The sequence below is a fragment of the Macaca thibetana genome, chromosome 11 (genome assembly GCF_024542745.1).
Source record: "Macaca thibetana thibetana isolate TM-01 chromosome 11, ASM2454274v1, whole genome shotgun sequence".
Classification (NCBI taxonomy): Eukaryota; Metazoa; Chordata; class Mammalia; order Primates; family Cercopithecidae; genus Macaca; species Macaca thibetana.
Window position 1 is genome coordinate 38,346,917 of NC_065588.1, and position 24,226 is coordinate 38,371,142.

The 24,226-nt window shown below is 42.3% G+C and overlaps 1 protein-coding gene across 6 annotated transcripts in view; it reads right to left on the bottom strand.

Annotated features, from left to right (window-relative positions):
* The window catches only part of YAF2 (YY1 associated factor 2), a 1,232,548-nt gene that overhangs the window by 76,840 nt on the left and 1,131,482 nt on the right, over window positions 1-24,226 (bottom strand). For 3 of the 6 annotated variants that reach the window (XR_007717828.1, XM_050749424.1, XM_050749428.1), the window contains exons 1-2: window positions 2,298-2,509; window positions 1,729-1,854 (exon numbers count right to left, since the gene is read on the bottom strand). Coding sequence is in view for 5 of the 6 variants with exons in the window: in XM_050749424.1 (XP_050605381.1) it covers window positions 1,729-1,854; window positions 2,298-2,323 (152 nt within the window). In the remaining variant the exon portion in view is untranslated. Of the gene's footprint in view, window positions 1-1,728; window positions 1,855-2,297; window positions 2,510-24,226 lie in introns of those variants that run through there. The other 3 variants (XM_050749423.1, XM_050749421.1, XM_050749422.1) reach the window with 1 other exon arrangement.

Here is a 24,226-nt window from a genome sequence, read left to right on the forward strand (position 1 = left end):
GTTTCAGTATTTTTCTAATGGCTACAAGAAAATAGAGAGGGAACAACAAAAAGCAATAATATATAGTACCAGAGATCAAGATTATAATAATTGTCTCCACTTTAATGTTCCTGCCTCCAAAAAACAAATTTTCTAAATATTGTTTACTAAGCATTTTAAAAAGCACAAAGTACTAACACGGATATACAAATACACTCTAAACCAACTCCAACCTTACACAGCCATTAAGATACTCTGCTTTTCAAAATACTTAAATCACAAAACACGGGTCCGAAAATAGTAACCACAATCATTTTAGCAAATACTTTTTTTCTTTTTGGAATGTTCTGTTGTAATCCCTTCAATTTAGCATGTCTAAAAGTTGGCTTTCTGAGCATAAAAAATGTTCAAAATATTTTATCCACTGTAAATGAGAATAAATGGGTCCAAAATTAGTAACCACAATCATTTTAGTATATACTTTTTTCTTTTTGGAATGTTCTGCTGTAATCCCTTAAATTTAGAATATGTTTGAAAATTTGCTTTTTGAATATGAAAAATGTACAAAATATTTTATCCATTGTGGGAATATACAAAAAGCATATAATATTTACAAAAAATAAGCATGTCAAAGCCAGCGAGCTTCACTGAGAAAATTTTCAAATAAGTTACTGTCAACCATTCCTGTCTCTACATTTCACACTTAATAAAATTCTGTAGTGTTTTAAAAAAAAATCAAGATCACATTTTTTAGAAATCTAACGTCTACTGAATATTTGCATATGTCAATATCATATATGCCTTTTTTAAAGCAACAGTAAGATAGATTAGTATGCTTATTGTTATAGTTTAGTCTCTAATGAACTTTGTAACATCAAAATATATATCTTCTCTACATATTAAGTAATAAATCACAGGATTATATTTAATTCAAAGGGTACCTTCCTATAAAAATCAAGGAGCTCGATAACTAAGTGCTGACAGATTAAGAATGCCAGACTGAATTTCCTGGATGATTTTCTTTATCCACTTAATTCAAAGTCGTTTTTTAAAAAACAGAGTTATTATACTGCAAGCTTACAATAAATAAAGTCTGAAAATGGGCAGAGATCTTTTCATCTCATTTGTCTAAGAGACTGCCATTTAATCAAACTAAAGATATGCAGGTACTTTCAGTAAAAATCTGTTCCTGTGACTGGGCTCATCTCCAACTACTTATTTATAAAATATTAGAGAACTGGAATAAAAACACTAAATAAAACCTTGATCTGACCCTTCCAGAAGTCCATATAGAAAAGAAGTTTAATATATTGTGTATTCTGCAATCAGATAGTTTTCTTTTTTTAGGAACGAAATTAAATTACATCCTTTGCTCCTAAAGAGGATTTTATGGGTTTTCCTTGATCCCTACACACTAACACAACAATGCAGCCAACATTTTTATACCCAGAGTGGGGAGAGGGACATTACACACGGCGATACGAATTAAATCGCAGTAGCTAATGCCTCCCATAAATAATTTATTCTCTCTTGGCAGCAAAAAACCTTACAGCCTCTTCAATTACCCCTCACCGCAAACCATCGCCTGGGTTGCGATCAATGTGACCCAGTTCCTATCGCCACAGCCACCTCCGTCTCGCCTCCTCCCGCCGGGTCCGCGAATGTCATGGGAGGGGGCGGCAGCCGCAGGGGCGTCCCCTGGTCGTCACCCCGCCAGCCGGCGGCGCGCGGGGCAGGCCTGGGACTCACCGGGTGGAGGTGCCCTTCCGCACATCGCACATCATGCACTTGAAGGCCTCGGCGCTGTTCCGGAAGGTGCAGACGCTACAGTCCCAGTAACCCTCATCCGAGGACGCCTTCGGCTGCCGCTTCGGCCTGCAGGACACAACCCGGACACGACGCCGCGCGGGGTCACCAGCAGGCCGCGCCCGGCGCCCGGGCCCCGCGGCCGCCCCCGCCCCGCCCCCCGCCCCAATTCCGCGACCCCCGCCCGGCGGGCCCCCGGCGGGCCCTCGGCGCGCCGCGCTCCGGCTCCAAGGGGGAAGGAAGTCAGGAAGAGGCAGGGCGCGAGCCCGGCCGCACTCGCCGCCGCCACAGCCGCTCTGACACCCGGGCTGCCGCTCCGGTAGCCGCCGCCATCGCGGCTCCATTGTGGGGCGGCCGGCGCCGGCCCCCTCACGCGGCAGCACTCGCACACCAGCGGCGCCGCCCCCGTGCTCGCCCCGGTGCCCGGGCGGCCAGCGAGGCAGCCACCCGAAGCCCTGCACCAGGGCCCTGCCGCCCGCACAGTCCGGGCCCCGGGGCCCGGGCGCTGTTACCTGGTGGGGCTCTTCTTGTCTCCCATGGCTTGGCTATCAACGCACGCTGAGAGTCGCCGCTGCGGCCGCTCTGTTTGTCAATAACGAGGATAATAAGCCGGGCGGAAGCGGGCGGGGGAGGAGGGAGGAAGGGGGCGGGGAAGGCCGCACCGCCGCGCTTGGGAGCCGCCGCCGGATCCCACGCAGCCTCCAGCTGTCGGGGAAACTCCTGCCTGGGCGCACGTGACCCGCGCCCGCCAACCAGCAGCCGCGCCGGAGACTTCAAACGCGGCCAGCGCGGCCCAGCACCCGCGGCGAGTTAGCCGGCGGGCGGTGCGGAGGTGGACGCCTCGGCCTCGGGAGCCGGCGCCGCCTCACCGCACTGTTGCCCTGTCGCCCTCTCGGTACCCACGGCTGCCAGGGGCTGCCGCGCGCTCCAGAGCCCCTCTGAGGAGGAAAATATCTGTCCCACCGACTGGCTTGGGATGCTCAGTCATCCCGTGCGAAGCCTGGTCCAAGGTCTGGCATTCGGAGGCCTGTCCAGGTCTGGACAGAAGTGCCAGCCCGGGGTCTCCAGGTAGAACGACTTTCCTGGCCTCCGCCGTCCTTAGCTACTCAGTCCCCGCCTGCAGGACACCACGGGGAAGGCGGGAACCAACACGCAGCGCCATTGCTAGATGCCTTAAAGCGCTACACAGATGCTCAAACAAGTAGGGCTTGTCACCCCTAACTTAGAGGAATCGAAATCAAGACTCAAGAGAGGTTAGGTGACTTCCTCTGGGCTACATAATTAGAAAATGACAAAGCCAGGAGTCTAACTGCTCTAATTCCAAAGGCGCCCTTTTGGCCTCTCAGGCCTCTGCAGTAGCTGCTTTTGAAAGAAACCCAACACATACTCATAAGGCCTTTTTAAATATAAGGAGTTTGCATGTCCCCTCAACGCTGTCTGCTAACAAAAGAACACCTTCCCAGGTCTCTTTACCTCAATATACTAAATAAAGGTCCTCATACTCCAGACTCCAGCAACAGCCATCAAACTGGTCTCCGAAGCTCCACTTCCACCTCCCCAATCGATTCAGTAGTCCACAACCAGATGAATAATAAAATGCTGTTAATATTATGCCACCACTCTGATCAAGAACCACTAACGACTCCCACACTCCTTAGCCTGGCATTTAAAGGCTTCACACATTTTTCCCTACCTCTGCATCCCTCTCCCATGAGAAAAGCTGCCTCCTGACAATGCACATGGGTTACTTCTGCATAAACTAGATCCCTCTTTAACAGTGCTGTTTCTGTCCATCTTTCTAGGTTTACATCAATTCCGAATTCATGTAAAATGATAATTTCATAGCTAAACTACAAAGGAAATGGTACAGTCAGAAGTCCAGGGTTCTCAGCCTGCTTCCCCTCTTTCTTAGCTGATAGATCTTGGAAGTATTGCTTAATTTCTGTAATTCTCAACGTTTTCATCTTCTGAATGGCATCTATATGAGATTGTTGTGCGATTAATAATAAAATAATATTTTTTGGCCGGGCGCGGTGGCTCACGTGTGTAATCCCAGCACTTTGGGAGGTGGAGGCGGGCGGATCACCTGAGGTCAGGAGTTCAAGACCAGCCTGGCCAACTTGGTGAAACCCCATCTCTACTAAAAAATATACAAAAATTAGCCTGGCGTGGTGGCGGGTGCCTGTAATCTCAACTACTCGGGAGGCTGAGGCAGACAGAATTGCTTGAACCCGGGAGTCGGAGGGTGCAGTGAGCCGAGATCGTGCCACTGCACTCCAGCCTGGGCGACAGAGCGAGACTCCGCCTCTAAATAAATAAATAAATTTTTTTTTTAGCACTATGTGCCAGGCACTTTGTAAATCCCTGTACGTAGATACATATTTTAAAGGACTCAAAGTGCTATGCACATGGCCTCATTGACTGCAGATGCTCTTCGATTTATAATGGGGATACTTCCTGATAAATCCATCTTAAATAAAAAATATCATAAATCGGAAATGCATTTGGTACACCGATAAACCCATCGTAAAGTAGAAAAATCGTAAGTTGAGCCGTTGTAAATCCATAGTCTAGCCCTTCATTTTAAAGACAAGGAAGTTAGGGCCCAGGTTAAATGGTTTTTCTTTAATGAATAGGCCAGGGTTAGAGCTCAGGTATCCTGAGACGAATGTCTTTCACCGCACCTTCTTTCTGATTAACCAAGTCACTCCATTTACATAGCAGTCTCTAAACTCATTGTACTATCTGTACTTTTTGCAAATGTAGCTTCTCATGATTCAGACCCGAATTCGGAAACCAGGAACCACGAGGAGTATGATTGAGGAAAGTATACAAGAGAACGAGATTTGAGGCCTAGTCTTTAACCTCTCAGTAATGCAGTGGGTAAACTCAGCTAAATCACTTCCTTTTTTTTTTCATATGTAAAATAAAGGAGTTAAAACTACTGTCACAACTAAGGTCTCTTACAAGTCTAAGGCATTGTGATGTTTTTAAATGCCTCAACTGGATGGATCCTCAAAGAGACTGATAAGAACTACTCCACTTGCAAAAGTGATGGCAACAATGTATTTTTAAATAAAAAGAAAACTAAATCAAGCACTCTAAAAATACCCCATGCTGCAAATCACCATTTCACTAGATTGTAACCTCCATCACTAAAAAGTAAGCCGCACCTCTAAATCATGAACAAAAGGGACAAGAACTTTTATTGTCTTTATTGCTGCATCTCTAGCCCCTAGAACAGTGTGACACATAGTGGGCGCTCAATAAATATTCTGAGAATAAATACATCCCCTTATAGCCAGGTTAGCAGGCAATACAATAGTTAGTATTCCCAGCTACTTGGGAGGCTGAGGCAGGAAAATAACTTGGGCCCCGGAGTTCGAGACCAGCCTGAGCAACATAGCAAGACCCTGTTTCTAAAATAAGTAATCAATATGTTCACTTGTGTTACAATTCTTGAATGAGATTTTTTCTTTCATATTGGGATTTACAAACTGTTAGGCATATTGCTTGCAGTGGATGGTCAATAAATGCCAGAATTAACATTTATCCTTCAAAATGAACTTTACAACTCCGCACATCCTTGTCGATGAACCAGGAACCTAGTTTATGTGGAGCACAGAATCACATGCCCTCGCACTATACCAACTGCCTCCCATTTATTGGTGTTTCTCTTAAAAAAAAAAAAAAAATCTGCCTCTACTAGGCTTACATGGAGACAGTAGTACAGGAGCTATTCCTGCCATTTCACCACAAAAAGCCACACCTTTCCTAAAGTGTTTCTCTGCTAGCTGTAAGAGTGGCTGTTGTGGAGAATAAAGATTTTATTACTAGAGTGGCCCAGGTGTCTTTTCAATACATTAACAGAATTCAGTACTTTAGAAATGTAATTTATTAGGGTCACTTGTAAAGTGACAAACACTAACAATCGTTTTAACAATTTAACAATAAAGTGTTGAAGTTTTCTGATTATTTACTTTTTTGTTGTTGTTTGTTTGTTTTTGTTTGTTTTTGTGTGTGAGCCAGTCTCACTCTACTGCCTGCGCTGTAGTACAGTGGTGCCATCATAGGTCACTACAGCCTTGAACTTCTGGGCTCCAGCGATTCTCCTGCCTCAGCCTCCCAAAGTGCTGGGATTCCAGGCATGAGCCACTGTGCCTGTCCTTACCTTAATTTTTAAAAGGTAAATGAGGGCAGACGCAGTGGCTCATGCCTGTAATCCCCATACTTTGGGAGGCTGAGGAGGGTGAATATCTTGAGCTCAGGAGTTGAACACCAGCCTGGGTCATATGGGGAAACCCTGTCTCTACAAAAAATACAAAAATTAGCCGGGTGTGGTGGCATGCACCTGTAGTCCCAGCTATTCGGGAGGCTGAGGTGCGAGGATCGCTTGAAGCCAGGAAGCAGAGTTGCAGTGAGCCAAGATCACACCACTGCACTCTATCCTCAGTGACAGAACGAAGCTCTGTCAAAAAAAAAAAAAGGTAAAGCAATCTTTACTTTCCCCAGTTACTGAGGAAGCTGAGAGCTGAGGCAGGGAGGATTACGAAACTGAGCAGGTCAAAACTCCTGTGCAGCGCCAGGCGCAGTGGCTCACACCTGTAATCCCAGCACTTTGGGAGGCTGAGATGGGCGGATCACCTGAGGTCAGGAGTTTGAGACCAGCCTGGTCAACATGGTGAAACCCCATCTCTACTAAAAAAATACAAAAATTAGCCAGGCGTGGTGGCACACGCCTGTAATCCCAGCTACTCAGGATTCTGGGGCAGGGAGAATTGCTTGAACCTGGGAGGCAGAGGTCGCAGTGAGCTGAGATTGTGCCACTGCACTCTAGCCTGGAGGACAGAGTGAGACTCCATCTCAAAAACAAAAACAAAAAACTCCCATGCTGATCAGCTGTGGGATCATGCCTGTGAATAGACACTGCACTCCAGCGTAGGCAACATGGCAGGGACTATGTCTCTATAAAATAAATAAATTAAAATTAAAGTAATCCCTAGGCCATTGATATAATAATATCCGCTCCCATTCCAATATGCTTCCTAGGAGAGACTGGAGTAGGTACTGAAATTGTGCATGTGATTCTGTGTACAGGTGAACCATAATCTGTTCTCTCTGGAGAATGAATAAAAAGATTGAGAGTCTGTCTTAGATCAAGAGACTGACAGTGGGCCAGGTGCAGTGGTTCACACCTATAATCCCAGCACTTTCAGAGGCCAAGGCAGGAGGGTCTCTTGAGCTCAGGAGTTCAACACTAGCCTGGGCAACATAGCGAAACTTCGTTTCTACTAAAAAACAAACAAACAAACAAACAAACAAAAAACATTAGCCTGGTGTGGTGGTGCACATCCGTAGTCCCAGCTACTTGGGAGGATCATTTGAGCCCAGAAGATCGAGGCTGCAGTGAGCTATGATAGTGCCACTGCACTGCAGCCTGGGCAACAGAGTGAGACCCTGTCTCAGAAAATTAAAAATTAAAAAAAGGAGACAGCAGGATCTCAGAGGCCGTAGATCTTCTGGTTAGTCTTGAGTTTATTAGCCAAACATAATAACAGCAATAAAAACTATGTATTGATGTTGTATACAGTTATTAGGCAACAGGAGCTAATACCTGAAATGAGAAGTACCCTCTTGTTTATTAACTGGAATTTGAGAGAAAATGGGTTACCTAAGGGAGAAATGAGCTATAAACCTTCCCTGAGAGCGGGAACTCAAAGTATAATAGTAAGCTACAATGGTAAAACCAATCATGTTTTGAAAGATGGATTTGTGTGGTTTTTGTTTGGTTGACTGGTATCTAATTTTGTTAGTTATAAAAGTTATATGTCACCAGTTGTACAGTATTTGTTTTCTAGAGTGCCATACCAAAGTACTGCAGACTAGGTGGTATAAACAACAGAAATTTATTTGCTCACAGTTCTGAAACTTAGAAGTCTGCAGTCAAGATGTCAGCAGGGGGCCGGGCACAATGGTTCACGCCTGAAATCCCAGCACTTTGGGAGGCCGAGGCTGGCAGATCATGAGGTCAGAAGATCGAGACCATCCTGGCTAACACGGTGAAACCCCGTCTCTACGAAAAATACAAAAAAATTAGCCAGGCACGGTGGCAGGCACCTGTAGTCCCAGCTACTTGGGAGCCTGAGGCAGGAGAATGGCATGAACTTAGGAGGTGGAACTTGCAGTGAGCTGAGATCACACCACTGTACTCCAGCCTGGGCGACAGAACGAGATTCCATCAAAACAACAACAACAACAACAACAACAACAAACCAGATGTCAGCACAGCAGGGTGATTTCTTCTGAGGCCTCATTCCTTGGCTTGTAGATGACCTGCTTTGTCTTGAGTGGTCTTCTCTCTGTGTGTCTGTGTCCTAACCTCCCCTTCTTATAAGGATACTAGTAATTGGATTAGGGCTATCCTAATGACCACATTTTAATTTAATCACATCTTTAAAGACTCTGGATTAGGGCTATCCTAATGACCACATTTTAATTTAATCACATCTTTAAAGACTCTTTGAAGACTCCAAATGCAGTCACATTCTAAGATACTGGGGGGTTAAGACATAAACATATGAATTTTGGGGGAGGGAAAGACATGGTTCAGCCCATAATACTAGTGTCAAGTTCAGCAAATATATGTGTGTATATATATATATATGTAAATTAACATATCCAGTGCCTTGTTATAACACTCCTGGTACAGGTTCGCAATCCTTATCTGAAACCCTTAAAGCTGGATGTGTTTTATAAGTAAGGCATTTGGGAATTTTCAAAAGGCAGTTGACACAAATAATACATAATTACCTAACACTTTGAGTGGGTTCTGAGATAGTGCCTCTTAATCAAACACACTAATATTTCTGAAAAACATAAATATTCATACTAAGTGGGAAAATTAATGTCTGTACATCATCTCACATCAGTTCTACTCAGGTTTTGCTGCTAAATGATAAAAGGTAAAATATAAAAAAGGTTTCAATTTTCAGTGCTTCTTGGATTATGGGATTGTGGACAAAGGATTATGGATCTGTAAAAATTTGAGTAAGAATTAAGATTACAAAAATTAAGATTTAAAATATCCACATTATTTGACCCAGTAATTCTATTTTGACAAATATATCCTAAAGAGACAACCTGAAATGCATAAAAAGTTTTTCCACAGAAATAGCCATGAAATTATTTTAATGTACGTTTAAAACAACCTGTATGGTCATCTGAAGAGAAATAGTTAAATAAAGTATGATCTAACCAAAGAACTGGATTTTAAGAAGTCATTAAAAACAATGTTGGTGAATAATTTGTAACAAGAGGCAATGCTTCCGTTGTAATGTTAAGTGAAAAAGGCAGAATCTAAAATTGAATAAGGATATAAAAAGCACAGAAAACATTACAAGGAGACACACCTAAATATTAATGGTAACTTGTCAGTCTCTCAAGTTCTTTTTTCTTTTCTTTTCTTTCTTTTTTTTTTTTTTTTTTTTCTTTAAGACAGAGAGTTTTGTTCTTGTCGCCCAGGCTGGAGTGCAATGTTGTGATCTCTACTCACTGCAACCTCCACCTCCTGGGTTCAAGCATTTCTCCTGCCTCAGCCTCCTGAGTAGCTGGGATTACAGGCGCCTGCCATCAGGCCGGGTTAATTTTTTGTATTTTTAGTAGAGATAGGGTTTCACCATGTTGGTCAAGCTGGTCTTGAACTTCTGATCTCAGGTGATCCACCCACCTCGGCCTCCCAAAGTGCTGGGATTACAGGCATGAGCCACCGCGCCTAGCCTTTTTTTTTTTTTTTTTTTTTTTTTTTTTTGATTGAGACAGGGTCTTGCTCTGTCACCCAGGCTGGAGTGCAGTGGCGCAATCATGTCTCACTGCAGCCTTAAGTTCCCAGGCTCCACCAATCCTCCCACCTCAGCCTCCCACGTAGCTGGGACCATAGGTGCATGCCCCTACTCCTGGCTAATTTTTGTATTTTTGGTAAAGATGGGGTTTCACCATGTTTCCCAGGATGGTCTCAAACTTCTAAGCCCAAGTGATCCACTCACCGGAGCCTCCCAAAATGCTAGGATGTACATGCATGAGCCACTATGCCTGGCCCAGTCTCTCAACTTCATTTCAGCACAGTATTGCCCATTTTTTACAGTTTGCCTCTAGCCTTTTGTTCCTTCCTTGCTCTCAATTCTCTCCCCCTATATTTTTAGCCTTCCCCTCATTTTTACTCCCCTTTCTAATTGCTCTCTATGGTATCCCATGGTCTCACCTTAACTAATGGCACCACCAACCAGCGCTCCATTTCTCCTGCATTTCCTCTTTACTCCAAACCAGCCCAACACTAGATTCAAAGTAGCCTCTCGTGTCTACACATTGACTCTCATCCACCTTTCCCAAATCCAGGAAGTAGTGTGATGGGAACATAAGATTCGTTAATGAAGGACAACCTTGAACAGGGAACTGGGAGTCATTGTTTCAAGACTTTACCCCACCCCTCTGAAAGGGGAGCACTGTGGCCCACTGGTGCTGGTGTCTCTGACAAGGTCTTATTCAGCTGGTTCTGCAAATACCAGGAAAACTGCAAAGTGGATTCTGCTTCTGCCAAAGAAAGGAACTGCTGCTGCTGGAGCGATGCTTGGAGGAGCAGGGAGAGGACTGGATGCCAACAAAAAGCCAACAAGAAGCAAACAGAAGAAAAGCAAATGCCGGGGGCGGTGGCTCACACCTGTAAGCCCAGCTCTTTGGGAGACCAAGGAGGGTGGATCATCTGAGGTTACGAGTTCAAGACCAGTCTGGCCAACATGGTGAAAACCCGTCTCTACTAAAATACAAAACTTAGCCAGGCATGATGGCGAGTGCCTGTAATCCCAGCTACTCAGGAGGCTGAGATAGGAGAATCGCTTGAACCCAGGAGATGGTGGTTGCAGTGAGCCGAGATCTTACCACTGCACTGCACTCCAGCCTGGAAGGCTGAGCGAGACTCCGTCTCAAAAAAAAAAAAACAAAAAACAAAAAACAAGTCCCTTCTTTCTCCAGCTGTGCAGCCTCCTGCTGGTACCCCTTGGCTGAGCCAGGTGGAGCAAGAGAACAAAGTGAAAATGGTGTCCCAGAGTATAGCTGAGTACTAGCTCCCATCACAAAGCCGAGTGTAGCATGGAGGGTGGGGTGGGGCTGACGGACGATGACCTCTTTGACCACTCAGCATCACACAAACTTTTCTACACGTATTTAAACTTCTATACAATGAGACATTTCTACCATTCCCCTAGATGCAACTATCCCATATACAAAGACATTCTCATCCACCCCTAAAATGAGGAGGCACTGTGCCCCAACAGTCATTATATCCACACTAATGGATATAATCACACCGTCCATCTCCACACTATTTTAATAACTCCTTAAATTCAGTCACAGTCTTAACTGGTTTTCTGTTACTGAAATACTAAATGTTATAGTTTAACCTCCAACAAAACTTATATTAAGTAATAAAAGGAGGACGAGGAAGAATAAAATAGTTCATACTTACAAATGCACACACATACATGCACACACATAAGCAATGAAGAAAATATATGTAGCTGCTACGTCCTCCTTTCTGTAACTAGTCATGGGACCACAGTTGTTAGTTATAACTGTGTCCCACTAACCATTCCCTGTTACCCCTTACTTCAGTCAAGCCCTTAGCAACGCTGAGTTCTTTGCCTGATGAGGTGACCCAAGCCTTCATTCCTGAAGTGTCTAAATGCTCAGTAGTCCTGACTTGGTTTGGTTACTGAAGTCTCCATTAACTTTTACTATTGGACATTGAAGTACTAAGAGGTACTCTGAAGAATACCCTAGGCTGAAGACATAGTGATTTGTTTTCCCTTCAGTTTTTATTTTAAGTTCCAGGGTACGCGTTCAGGATATGCAGGTTTGCTACATAAGTAAAGTGTGCCATGGTGGTTTCCTGCTCAGATCACCTTGGTATGAAGTCCAGCATCTATCTGTTATTGTTCCTGATGCTCTCCTGCCCAGTAATTCCCACTCCAACAGGCCCCAGTATATGTTGGTCCCCTCCCTGTGTCCATGTGTTATTATTGTTCAGCTCCCACTTATAAGTGAGAACATGTATGTTTGATTTTCTGTTCCTGCATTAGTTTGTTGATGATAACAGCTTCTAGAGCCAACCATGTCCCTGCAAAGGATATGATCTCGCTCCTTTTTATGACTCATAGTATTCCATGGTGTATATGTACCACATATTCTTTCTCCAGTCTATAATTGATGGACATTTGGATTGATTCCGTGTCTTTGCTATTGTGAATAGTGCTGCCATGAACATAAGCGTGCATGTATCTTTAGAATATAATGATTTATATGCCTTTGGGTATATACCCGGTAATAGGATGACTGGGTCAAATGATATTTCTGCCTCTAGATCTTTGAGAAATTGCCACACTGTCTTCTGCAGTAGTTAAACTAATTTACACTCCCACCAACAGTGTAAAAGCATTCCTACTTCTCCACAACCTCACCAGCATCTGTTGTTTCTGGACTTTTTAATAATTGCCATTCTGAATGGCGTGAAATGGTATCTCATTGTGGGTTTGGTTTGCATTTCTCTGACATAGTCATTTTTATCCTTGCAGTGTATCAGTAACCCAATTTTGCCTTGAATCTGGTTCAGTCTCCCCATCCAATAAAGCAACGTTCTTATCTATCTTTAGTTGGATGACACGAGGAGTACTCAATATCCAAGTGGCAATTTCATCATCCAATTCAATAGAACCATTGCTGTGGCCTTTCATGAAAGCATTTCTACTCTGGGAATCAAGACCTCCAGGTTAGTAGGGTGCAATGCTATGGGGATGGAAAGCAAAATTTCTGCAAGTAGGCATAATAGTGAGAACACCCACTCCCATTTCCATCTCTCTCTCTTTTTTTCATACTTTAAATTCTAGGGTACATGTGCATAACGTGCAGGTTTGTTACATGGGTATACATGCACCATATTGGTTTGCTGCACCCATCAACTCATCATTTACATTAGGTGTTTATCCTAATGCTATCCCTCCCACAGCCCCCCACCCCTCTATAGGCCCTGGTGTGTGATGTTCCCCTCCCTGTGTCCACGTGTTCTCATTGTTCAACTTCCATTTATGAGTGAGAACATGTGGTGTTTGGTTTTCTGTCCTTGTGATAGTTGGCTGAGAATGATGGTTTCCAGCTTCATCCATGTCCCTGCAAAGAACATGACCTCATCCTTTTTTATAGCTGCATAGCATTCCATGGTGTATATGTGCCACATTTTCTTAATCCAGTCTATCATTGACGGACATTTGGATTGGTTCCAAGTCTTTGCTATTCTGAATAATGTCACAATAAACACACATGTGCATGTGTCTTTTTAGTAGCATTTATAATCCTTTGGGTATGTACCCAGTAATGGGATTGCTGGGTCAAATGGTATTTCTAGTTCTAGATCCTTGAAGAATCGCCACACTGTCTTCCACAATTAATTTACACCCCCACCAGCAGTGTAAAAGCGTTCCTATTTCTCCACATCCTCTCCAGCATCTGTTTCCTGACTTTTTAATGATCGCCATTTTAACTGGCGTGAGATGGTATCTCATTGTGATTTTGATTTGCATTTCTCTGATGACCAGTGATGATGAGCATTTTTTCATATGTCTGTTGGCTGCATAGATGTTTTCTTTTGAGAAGTGTCTGTTCATATCCTTTCCCACTTTTTGATGGGGTTGTTTTTTTCTTGTAAATTTGTTTGAGTTCTTTATAGATTCTGGATATTAGCCCTTTGTCAGATGGGTAGATTGCAAAAATTTTCTCCCATTCTGTAGGTTGCCTGTTCACTCTGATGATAGTTTCTTTTGCTGTGCAGAAGCTCTTTAGTTTAATTAGATCCCATTTGTCTATTTTGGCTTTTTTTTTTTTTGCCATTGCTTTTGGTGTTTTAGTCATGAATTCTTTGCCCATGCCTATGTCCTAAATGTTATTACCTAGGTTTTCTTCTAGGGTTTTTATGGTTTTAGGTCTGACATTTAAGTCTTTAATCTATCTTGAATTAATTTTTGTATATGGTGTAAGGAAAGGATCCAGTTCAGCTTTCTACATATGGCTAGCCAGTTTTCCCAGTGCCATTTATTAAATAGGGAATCCATTCTCCAGTGTTTGTTTTTGTCAGGTTTGTCAAAAATCAGATGGTTATAGATGTGTGGTGTTATTTCTGAGGTCTCTGTTCTGTTCCATTGGTCTATATATTTGTTTTGGTACCAGTACCATGCTGTTTTGGTTACTGTAGACTTGTAATATAGTTTGAAGTCAGCTAGCTTGATGCCTCCAGCTTTTTTCTTTTTGCTTAGGATTGTCTTGGCTATGTGGGCTCTTTTTTTTGGTTCCATATGAACTTTAAAGTAGTTTTTTCCAATTCTGTGAAGAAAGTCATTGGTAGCTTGATGGGGATGGCATTGAATTTATAAATTACCTTGGGCAGTATGGCCATTTTCACGATATCGATTCCTCCTATCCATGAGCATGCAATGTTCTTCCATTTGTTTGTGTCCTCTTTTATTGCATTGAGCAGTGGTTTGTAGTTCTCCTTGAAGAGGTCCTTCATATCCCTTGTAAGTTGGATTGCTAGGTATTTTATTGTCTTTGCAGTAATTGTGAATGGGAGTACACTCATGATTTGGATCTCTGTTTGTCTGTTACTGGTGTATAGGAATGTTTGATTTTTGCACATTGATTTTGTATCCTGAGACGTTGCTGAAATTGCATATCAGCCTAAGGAGATTTTGGGCTGAGACAATGGGGTTTTCTAAATATACAATCATGTCATCTGCAAACAGAGACAATTTTACTTCCTCTTTTCCTAATTGAATACCCTTTATTTCTTTCTCTTGCCTGATTTCCCTGGCCAGATCTTCCAACACTATGCTGAATAGGAGTGGTGAGAGAGGGCGTCCTTGTCTTGTGCTGATTTTCAAAGGAATGCTTCCAGTTTTTGCCCATTCAGTATGATATTGTCTGTGGGTCTGTCATAAATAGCTCTTATTATTTTGAGATACATTCCATCAATACCTAGTTTATTGAGAGTTTTTAGCATGAAGCGCTGTTGAATTTTGTCAAGGGCCTTTTCTGCATCTATTGAGATAATCACGTGGTTGTTGTCGTTGGTTCTGTTTACGTGATGGATTATGTTTACTGATTTGTGTATGTTGAACCAGCCTTGCATCCCAGGGATGAAGCCCACTTGATCATGGTGGATAAGCTTTTTGATGTGCTGCTGGATTCAGTTTGCCAGTATTTTATTGAGGATTTTTGCATCGATGTTCATCAGGGATATTGGCCTAAAATTCTCTTTTTTTGTTGTGTCTCTGCCAGGCTTTGGTATCAGGATGATGCTGGCCTCATAAAATGAGTTAGGGAGGATTCCTTTTTTTTCTATTGATTGTAATAGTTTCAGAAGGAATGGTACCAGCTCCTCTTTGTACCTCTGGTAGAATTCGGCTGTGAATCTGTCTTGTCCTGGACTTTTTTTGGTTGGTAGGCTATTAATTATTGCCTCAATTTCAGAACCTGTTACTGGTCTACTCAGAGATTCAATTTCTTCCTGGTTTAGTTTTGGGAGGGTGTATGTGTCCAGGAATTTATCCATTTCTTCTAGATTTTCTAGTTTATTTGCATAGAGTTTTTAATAGTATTTTCTGATGGTAGTGTGTTTCTGTGGGATCGGTGGTGATATCCCTTCTATCATTTTTTATTGCATCTTTTTTATTCTTCTCTCGTTTCTTCTTTATTAGTCTTGCTAGTGGTCTATCTATTTTGTTGATTTAAAAAAAAAACAGCTCCTGGATTCATTGATTTTTTGATGGGTTTTTTTGTGTCTCTATCTCCTTCAGTTCTCCTCTGATCTTAGTTATTTCTTGCCTTCTGCTAGCTTTGAATTTGTTTGCTCTTGCTTCTCTAGTTCTTTTAATCGTAATGTTATGGTGTTGATTTTAGATCCTTCCTGTGTTAGATCTTTATGGTGTTGATTTTAGATCTTTCATGTGGGCATTTAGTGCTATAAATTTCCCTCTACACACTGCATTAAATGTGTCCCAGAGTTTCTGGTACATTGTGTCTTTGTTCTCATTGGTTTCAAAGAACATCTTTATTTCTTCCTTCACTTCGTTATTTACCCAGTAGTCATTCAGGAGCAGGTTGTTCAGTTGCCATATAGTTATGTGGTTTTGAGTGAGTTTCTTAATCCTGAGTTCTAATTTGATTTCACTGTGGTCTGAGAGACAGTTTGTTGTGATTTCTGTTCTTTTGCGTTTGCTGAGGAGTGTTTTACTTCCAATTATGCGGTCAATTTTAAAATAAGTGCAATATGGTGCTGAGAAGAATGTATATTCCTTTGATTTGGGGTGGAGAGTTCTGTAGATGTCTATTAGGTCTGCTTGGTCCAGAGCTGAGTTCAAGTTCTGGACATCCTTGTTAACCTTCTGTCTTGTTGATCTGTCTAATATTGACAGTGGGGTGTTAAAGTCTCCCATTATTAATGTCTGGGAGTCTAAGTCTCTTTGTAGGTCTCTAAAGACTTGCTTTATGAATCTGGGTGCTCTTGTGTTGGGTGCATATATATTTAGGCTAGTTAGCTCTTCTTGTTGAATTGATCCCTTTACCATTATGTAATGGCCTTCTTTGTCTCTTTTGATCTTTGTCAGTTTAAAGTCAGTTTTATCAGAAACTAGGATTGCAACCCCTGCTTTTTGTTTTTGTTTTGTTTGCTTGCTTTCCATTTGCTTGGTAGATCTTCCTCCATCCCTTTATTTTGAGCCTATGTGTGTCTTTGCACGTGAGATGGGTCTCCTGATTACAGCACACCGATGGGTCTTGACTCTTTATCCAATTTGCCAGTCTGTGTCTTTTAATTGGGGCATTTAGCCCATTTACATTTAAGGTTAATATTGTTATGTGTGAATTTGATCCTGTCATTGTGATGTTAGTTGGTTATTTTGCCCATTAATTGATGCAGTTTCTTCATAGCATTGATGGTCTTTACAATTTGGCGTGTTTTTGTAGTGGCTGGTACTGGTTGTTCCTTTCCATGTTTTGTGCTTCCTTTGGGAGTTCTTGTAAGGCAGGACTGGTGGTGACAAAATCTCTCAGCATTTGCTTGTCTGTAGAGGATTTTATTTCTCCTTCAGCTTAGTTTGGCTGGATATGAAATTCTGGGTTGAAAATTCTTTTCTTTAAGAATGTTGAATGTTGGCCCCCACTCTCTTCTGGCTTGTAGGGTTTCTGCCGAGAGATCCACTGTTAGTCTGATAGGCTTCCCTTTGTGGGTAACCTGACTTTTCTCTCTGGCTGCCCTTAACATGTTTCCTTCATTCAACCTTGGTGAATCCGACAACTACGTGTCTTGGGGTTCCTCTTCTCGATGAGTGTCTTTGTGGTGGTCTCTGTATTTCCTGAATTTGACTGTTGGCCTGCCTTGCGAGGTTGGGAAGTTCTCCTGGATAATATCCTGAAGTGTGTTTTCCAACTTGGTTCCATTCTCCCATCACCTTCAGGAACACCAATCAAACGTAGATTTGGTCTTTTCACATAGTCCCATATTTCTTGGAGGCTTTGCTTGTTTCTTTTCCCTCTTTTTTCTCTAATCTTTTTTTCTTGCTTTATTTCATTAATTTGATCTTCAATCAATGATACCCTTTCTTCCACTTCATCGAATCAGCTATTAAAGCTTATGCATGCATGACAAAGTTTTCGTGCTGTGACTTTCAGCTCCATCAGGTCATTTAAGACCTTCTCTACACTGTTTATTCTAGTTAGCCACACATGTAACCTTTTTTCAAGGTTTTTAGCTTCCTTGCGGTGGGTTAGAGCATGCTCCTTTAGCTCTGAGACATTTGTTATTACCAACCTTCTGATGCCTACTTCTGTCAATTCATCAAACTCAATCTCCATCCAGTTTTGTTCCTTGCCAGTGAGGAGCTGCGATCCTTTGGAGGACAAGAGGCACTCTGGCTTTGGGAATTTTCAGCTTTTCTGCTCTGGTTTCTCCCCATCTTTGTGATTTTATCTTTGGTCTTTGATGTTGGTGATCTACAGATGGGGTTTTGGTGTAGATGTGCTTTTTGTTGATGTTGATGCTGTTCCTTTCTGTTTGTTAGTTTTCCTTCTAACAGTCAGGTCCCTCAGCTGCAGGTCTGTTGGAGTTTGCTGGAGGTCCACTCCAGACCCTGTTTGCCTGGGTATCACCAACGGAGGCTGCAGAACAGCAAATATTGCTGCCTGATCCTTCTTCTGGAAGCTTCATCCCAGAGGGGAACCTGCCTGTATGAGGTGTCTGTTGGCCCCTACTGGGACGTGTCTCCCAGTCAGGCTACATGGGGGTCAGAGACCCACTTGAGGAGGCAGTCTGTCCGTTCTCAGAGCTCAAACACCATGCTGGGAGAACTGCTGCTCTCTTCAGAGCTGTCAGACAGGGACATTTAGGTCTGCTGAAACTGTCTGCTGCCTTTTGTTCTGATATGCCCTGCCCACAGAGGTGGAATCTACAGCAAGGCAGTAGGCCTTGCTGAGCTGCGGTGGGCTCCACCCAGTTCAAGCTTTCTGGCCTCCTTGTTTACACTCAGTTGGAAATGCAGAAATCACCTGTCTTCTGCGTCAATCTCGCTGAGACCTGCAGACCAGAGCTGTTCCTATTCAGCCATCTTGGAACTTATCCTTTTTTTTTTTTTTTTTTTTTGAGATGGAGTCTTTCTCTGACACTCAGACTGGAGCACAGTGGCACAATCATGGTTGGCTGCAACCTCTGGCTCCTGGGTTCAAGCCATTCTCCTGCCTCAGCCTCCCCAGTAGCTGGGATTACAAGCATGAACCACCATGCCTGGCTAGCTTTTGTATTTTTAGTAGAGACAGGATTTTACCATGTTGCCCAGGCTGGTCTCAAACTCCTGACCTCAAGTGATTTGCCCACCTTGGTCTCCCAAAGTGCTGGGATTACAGGCATGAGTCACCATGCCCAGCCCCATTTCCATCTCTTGATTCTTGTATTTATTCTGGCTGTAGGAAAGACAGCACCACATATTGGTCTCTGATTCAAAACACACACTGCCTCTTGTAAGATAGCATGGCTTTCTTTCAGGACATTGTCTTTAAACCAACTGAGTCTTCCGTAAGCCATTACATTTTTCTACTAGGCCAGATGTTTCTGGGTGAAGGAATACATGGTATGACCTGTAAATTTTATGGGCATAATCCCATCGTTGTATTTCTTTTGCTGTGAAATAATCACAAGCACTGTTGTGCAGAATACAATTAAAATGAATAGGGCGTTTTATGAGTCCATGAATAGTGGTGCCAGTATTATAGGCAGGGAAGGTAAGTCCATATTCAGAATATGTGTCTATTCCAGTGAAAAGATCTCTGTCCACTTCCATGAGGGAAACAGTCCAATATAATCAACCGACCACCAGGTGGCTGGCTAACTTGTCTCCCCAAGGAAGGGTGCCAAATTAGAGACCCAGTGTTGGTTTTTGCTGTTGGCCAGTTAGTATTGTTAGCAGTAGCAATGTAGCTAGGCTATAAGGTCAGCCTTTGTGAGAACATCATATTGCTGAGCCCATGCAAAGCCTCTATTCTGGACAACATGACCAGTTTGCACATGGGTCCATTGAGAGATCACTAGGGTGACTGGGGAAAGTGGCTGACTGACATCAAGAGAATGAGTCATTTTGTTCATCTGATCATTAAAAGTTTCCTCATCAGATGGTGCCGTTTGATGAGTATCTACATGGGGCACAAATGTATTCACGTGGAGTGTTTCAACCATCCTGAAAGGTCCATCCATCCACATACCTCTTCCTTAGATCTTCTTCTATCAATCTTCCAATCTTGTCCTCTCTGAGTCCTTGATCATCCAGCCCAAATGTTAGCAACTGCCCATGAATCAGTGCTGATCCACACTTCTGACCATGATTCAGTCCAGACAAGGTGGACAACAAAACATGTTGCTCTAAATTATGCTCATTAGGAGAATTTCCCTCTACTCCTGCCCTTCAAGGCCACCTCTCATTGGGACCGTAATGATGTAACCATCCACCTCTGGTTGGTAACAGTACATCATGTACAACCATTTGTATACCAGGCCTGGGATTTTCCCCTCTCAATCAGTTGTAAGAAACTCCTTATAAAGTAATAGATATGAGTTGAGAGAGGAACAGTTGCTATTGAAGGACTCTTCATGGAATTACCTATTTCCTATTTCTGCATAAGTCTGATATATGCCATTTCCACTTGATGACAGATTGCTGCCATGTGTATCCAACCTTATGGCTTGGTGGTCCAGATAGCACCCATTTCATAAAGGGAAGCTCAGTTAACATTGCCACTTGATGTCCCATAGTTAGGCATTCAGTCTCTACCCAGGGCTAAATAGCCAGACGAGGACTGTTTCTGAAAAGCTCAAATAATTATTTGCAGAAAAGGGCGTGGATTTGGTCCAAAGCCATAGAGGTCTATATGATGATTTTCCTTTGATACAAAGGGTATCGGCTTACTATATAATAGAGTTAGAATTTTATATGTAGAGCCATTTCAGTATTCAATATCGCCACTCCCAGGGGTAATTTTTATTTTCTTGTTAGAAAACTTTTGTTTAAAATATGTTGTTTTGGGCCAGGAGCAGTGGCTCATGGCTGAAATCCTAGCACTTTGGGAGGCCAAAGCAGATCATGAGGTCAGGAGTTCGAGATCAACCTGGCCAACATGGTGAAACCCTGTTTCTACTAAAAATGCAAAATTTAACTGGGCATAGCGGCAGGAGCCTGTAATCCCAGCTACTTGGGAGGCTGAGGCAGGAAAATTATTTGAACCTTAAAGGCAGAAGTTGCAGTGAGCCGAGATCGCACCACTGCTCTCCAGCCTGGGCAACACAAGCAAAACTCCGTCTCAAAAAAAAGTGCTATTTTAGTCAGATGCAGTGGCTCACGCTTGTAATCCCAGCACTTTGGGAGGCCAAAGCAAGTGGATCACCTGAAGTTAGGAGTTTGAGATCAGCCTGGCCAACATGGTGAGACCCCATCTCTACTAAAAATACAAAAGTTAGCTGGGCTTAGTGGCCTGTGCTTGTAATCCCATCTACTCGGGAGGCTGAAGCAGGATAATTGCTTGAACCCGGGAGGTGGAGGTTGCAGTGAGCTGAGATGCACCACTGCACTCCAGCCTGGGCAACAGAGAGAGACTCCATCTCAAAAAAATAAAATAAAATAAAAATGTTATTTTTATCTTCTGATCTTCCTCAAAATTCTACTCCGGTTTCTATTGGCCTTATCATTTTATGTCAACTTTTCCTTCACTTTCCTTCTCCTATTGTGTTTTTTCTTGTATTTTCCTCCTTTTGTTTCTGCGGATATTGCCTTTTCCATCGACCTTCTCCAAGTTTTTCTCATTTCTGTTAATTTTCTATTTGACACACTTAATTTCTGCTCCTTAGTCTTCCTATTCTTTCTTGCCTCCACTTTTGTCTGTCTGCATTTTTTAATCAATTACATTTTATTTCTACTAGTTCTTACTACTGCCATTTAAAGAATCTAACACATGCCCCTGAGATAAGATTTTTTATTCATCCTTGTAGAGCCTAAAGGATTCCAGTGGAAAAGATACCAGTGGAAAAACTTATTCAGTACACGTGAATATTTAATATAGTGTGGTTGAATTAGTTGTTGAAAAGGTCAAAGTTCGATATTTCTAAAAATCAGAGAGAGTCCCCAAAGGCAAAATTCTTATTTCTTTATGGTCATAGTGCATCACTAACCTTGAGCACCCTTGCAAATCTGCAACTTTAGATATTAAAAAGGGAAAGCAACTCTATATGCATACCCTACAGCCAGGTATGTTAATGTGTTGTATTTATTATACAACACAGCTTTTTAATAAACTCCACAGTTGTAAAGATTTCATCTCTGATAATATATTAAGCAGTTTTATAAGCTTCCAGTTCAAAATATAAATACTGTAGTTACACTTAGAACACCCTCTAGTAAAGTCAAACATATTTTAAACATTCTTACATGAAGATGTTTGACCCAGAAAAGTCTACTGTAACATATCTGAAAAATTTTTAAGCACCTAAAATTTCTCTACCAATAGCACAAACACAGTTGTAATATCAAATTTCTCAGTAGTGAAAATAATATTTTCCTGAGACATAATCTTGGATAGTGATATTTAAGGAGAAACTTCAATCTGTGGTCATATACATCTTCACAAGAAAATAATTGAACTAACATTGGCTTTTGCAGTAATGTAAATAAAACTCCAGTGATTCCTGAAAGATTTCTTGTAATAAACACGTTGCCATTTGAATAATACATTTCATTAGCAAATTATATTCTAGAAGCAAACTCATCTTATCATATAAGTAATATAATTAAGATATCTTACATGTTATATGTTACTTAACATTTCTTTTAAAAATTGTTTTTTTTATTTTTTGTAGACATGGAGTCTGGAATTCCTGGGCTGAAGCGACCTTCCTGTCTCAGCCTCCCGAAGTGTTGAGATTACAGGCATGAGCAACCACACCTGGCCTTACTTAACATTCATTAAATTAAACATATATATATACACTGTTTTTTTTTTTTTTGAGACAGAGTCTCTCTCTGTCACCCAGGCTGGAGTGCAGTGGCATGATTTTGGTTCACTGCAACCTCTGCCTGCCAGGTTCAAGAGATTCTCCTGCCTCAGCCTCCCTGAGTAGCTGAGATTACAGGTGTGCACCACCCACCTGGTTATTTTTTTTTTCTTTTTTAGTAGAGATGGGGTTTCTTCATGTTGATCATGCTCGTCTCGAACTCCTGACCTGAAATGATCCACCCGCCTCAGCCTCCCAGAGTGCTGGGATTACAGATGTGAGCCACCGTGCCTGGCCAGGATTAAATATATTTAAAAATTTTAATATGAATAAATTTGTTAAGAGGCAAAAACCAGTGGTTGGGGCATTATCTATAGCCAGTGTAAAAAGAAAAAATTATTCAACAATACCTGCTGAAGCACAGTAAGGGAGATTTTATTCAGGACCACTGTGATAGGCAGAGGGACCACCACAATGACGTCTTGCAGTGGGAAAGTGAGACTGGGCTCAACTTCAATAACAGCACGGTGGGAATATATAGCCAAGCAGCACAGTGGGGGTCAGTAGGTAGAAAATTACAAAGAAGAAATCTCAGGGGTAAAGAAGATTCAAGCTAAACCAAACTAACAGGAATTTTGCCGAAGACAGGCCAGGGTGACCGGATATCACCTGGGGAATGGAGAGAATGAGGAACTTGATCAGATATTGAAGATTATCAGATATCATGGATGAGGGCGGCTCCTGCCAAATTCACTCAGCAGGGTTCTTTGCTAAAACTGGATTTTACAAGAAAGTGGACAAATGGGCCTAGCAGAAGGTTAAGAAGCCTGACTAAAGTTTGGCCAAGCGAGGGATCTTTGTCACCAGATTGCCAGGATTCAAATTCTGCTTCTGAAACTTATTAGCTGTGTAACCTTGGGAAAATTACTTAACCCACGGCCCAGCTTTCACATCTATAAAATGAAACTAATAATAATACATACTTACAGGATTATTACGAGGGTTAAACGACTTAATATATGTACAGCCCTTAGGAAAAGTGCCTTTTAGCTGGGTGTGGTCACATGCACGTGAAGTACCAGCTACTAGGGAGGCCGAGGCAGGAAAATCTCTTGAACCTGGGAGATGGAGGTTGCAGTGAGCTGAGATTGCACCACTGCACTCAGCCTGGGTGACAAAGAGATACTTTGTCTCGAAAAAGAAAGAAAGAAAGAAAGAAAAAGAAAGAAAGAAAGAAAGAAAGAAAGAAAGAAAGAAAGAAAGAAAGAAAGAAAGAAGAAGAAGGAAGGAAGGAAGGAAGGAAGGAAGGAAGGAAGGAAGGAAGGAAGGAAGGAAGGAAGGAAGGAAGGAAGGAAGGAAGGAAGGAAGGAAAGAAGGAGACAAAGAAAGAAAGAAAGAGAGAAAGAGACAGAGAGAAAGAAGAAAGAGAGAGACAGAAAGAAAGAGAGAAAGAAAGAGAGAAAGAAAAAGAAAGAAAGAAAGAGCACCTAGCACTTACATGTAATATCTAAGTGCCAGCTGTTTTTCTGAGGCAGCTCAACACAATAGCTAGACTCTAGAGCCAAACTGACAGTTTCTAATCCCTTTTCTGAGGCAGCTCAACACAATAGCTAGACTCTAGAGCCAAACCGACAGTTTCTAATCCCAGCGCTACCACTTTCTACCTGAATATTAGAGAAGTTACTTAAGTATCCTGTGCCTCAATTTCCTCACCTATCAAATGGGAGTGATAATAGTACTTGCCAGGAGGCAGAGGTTGCAGTGAGCCGAGATCACGCAACTGCCCTCCAGCCTGGGCAACAGAGCAAGACACCGTTAAAA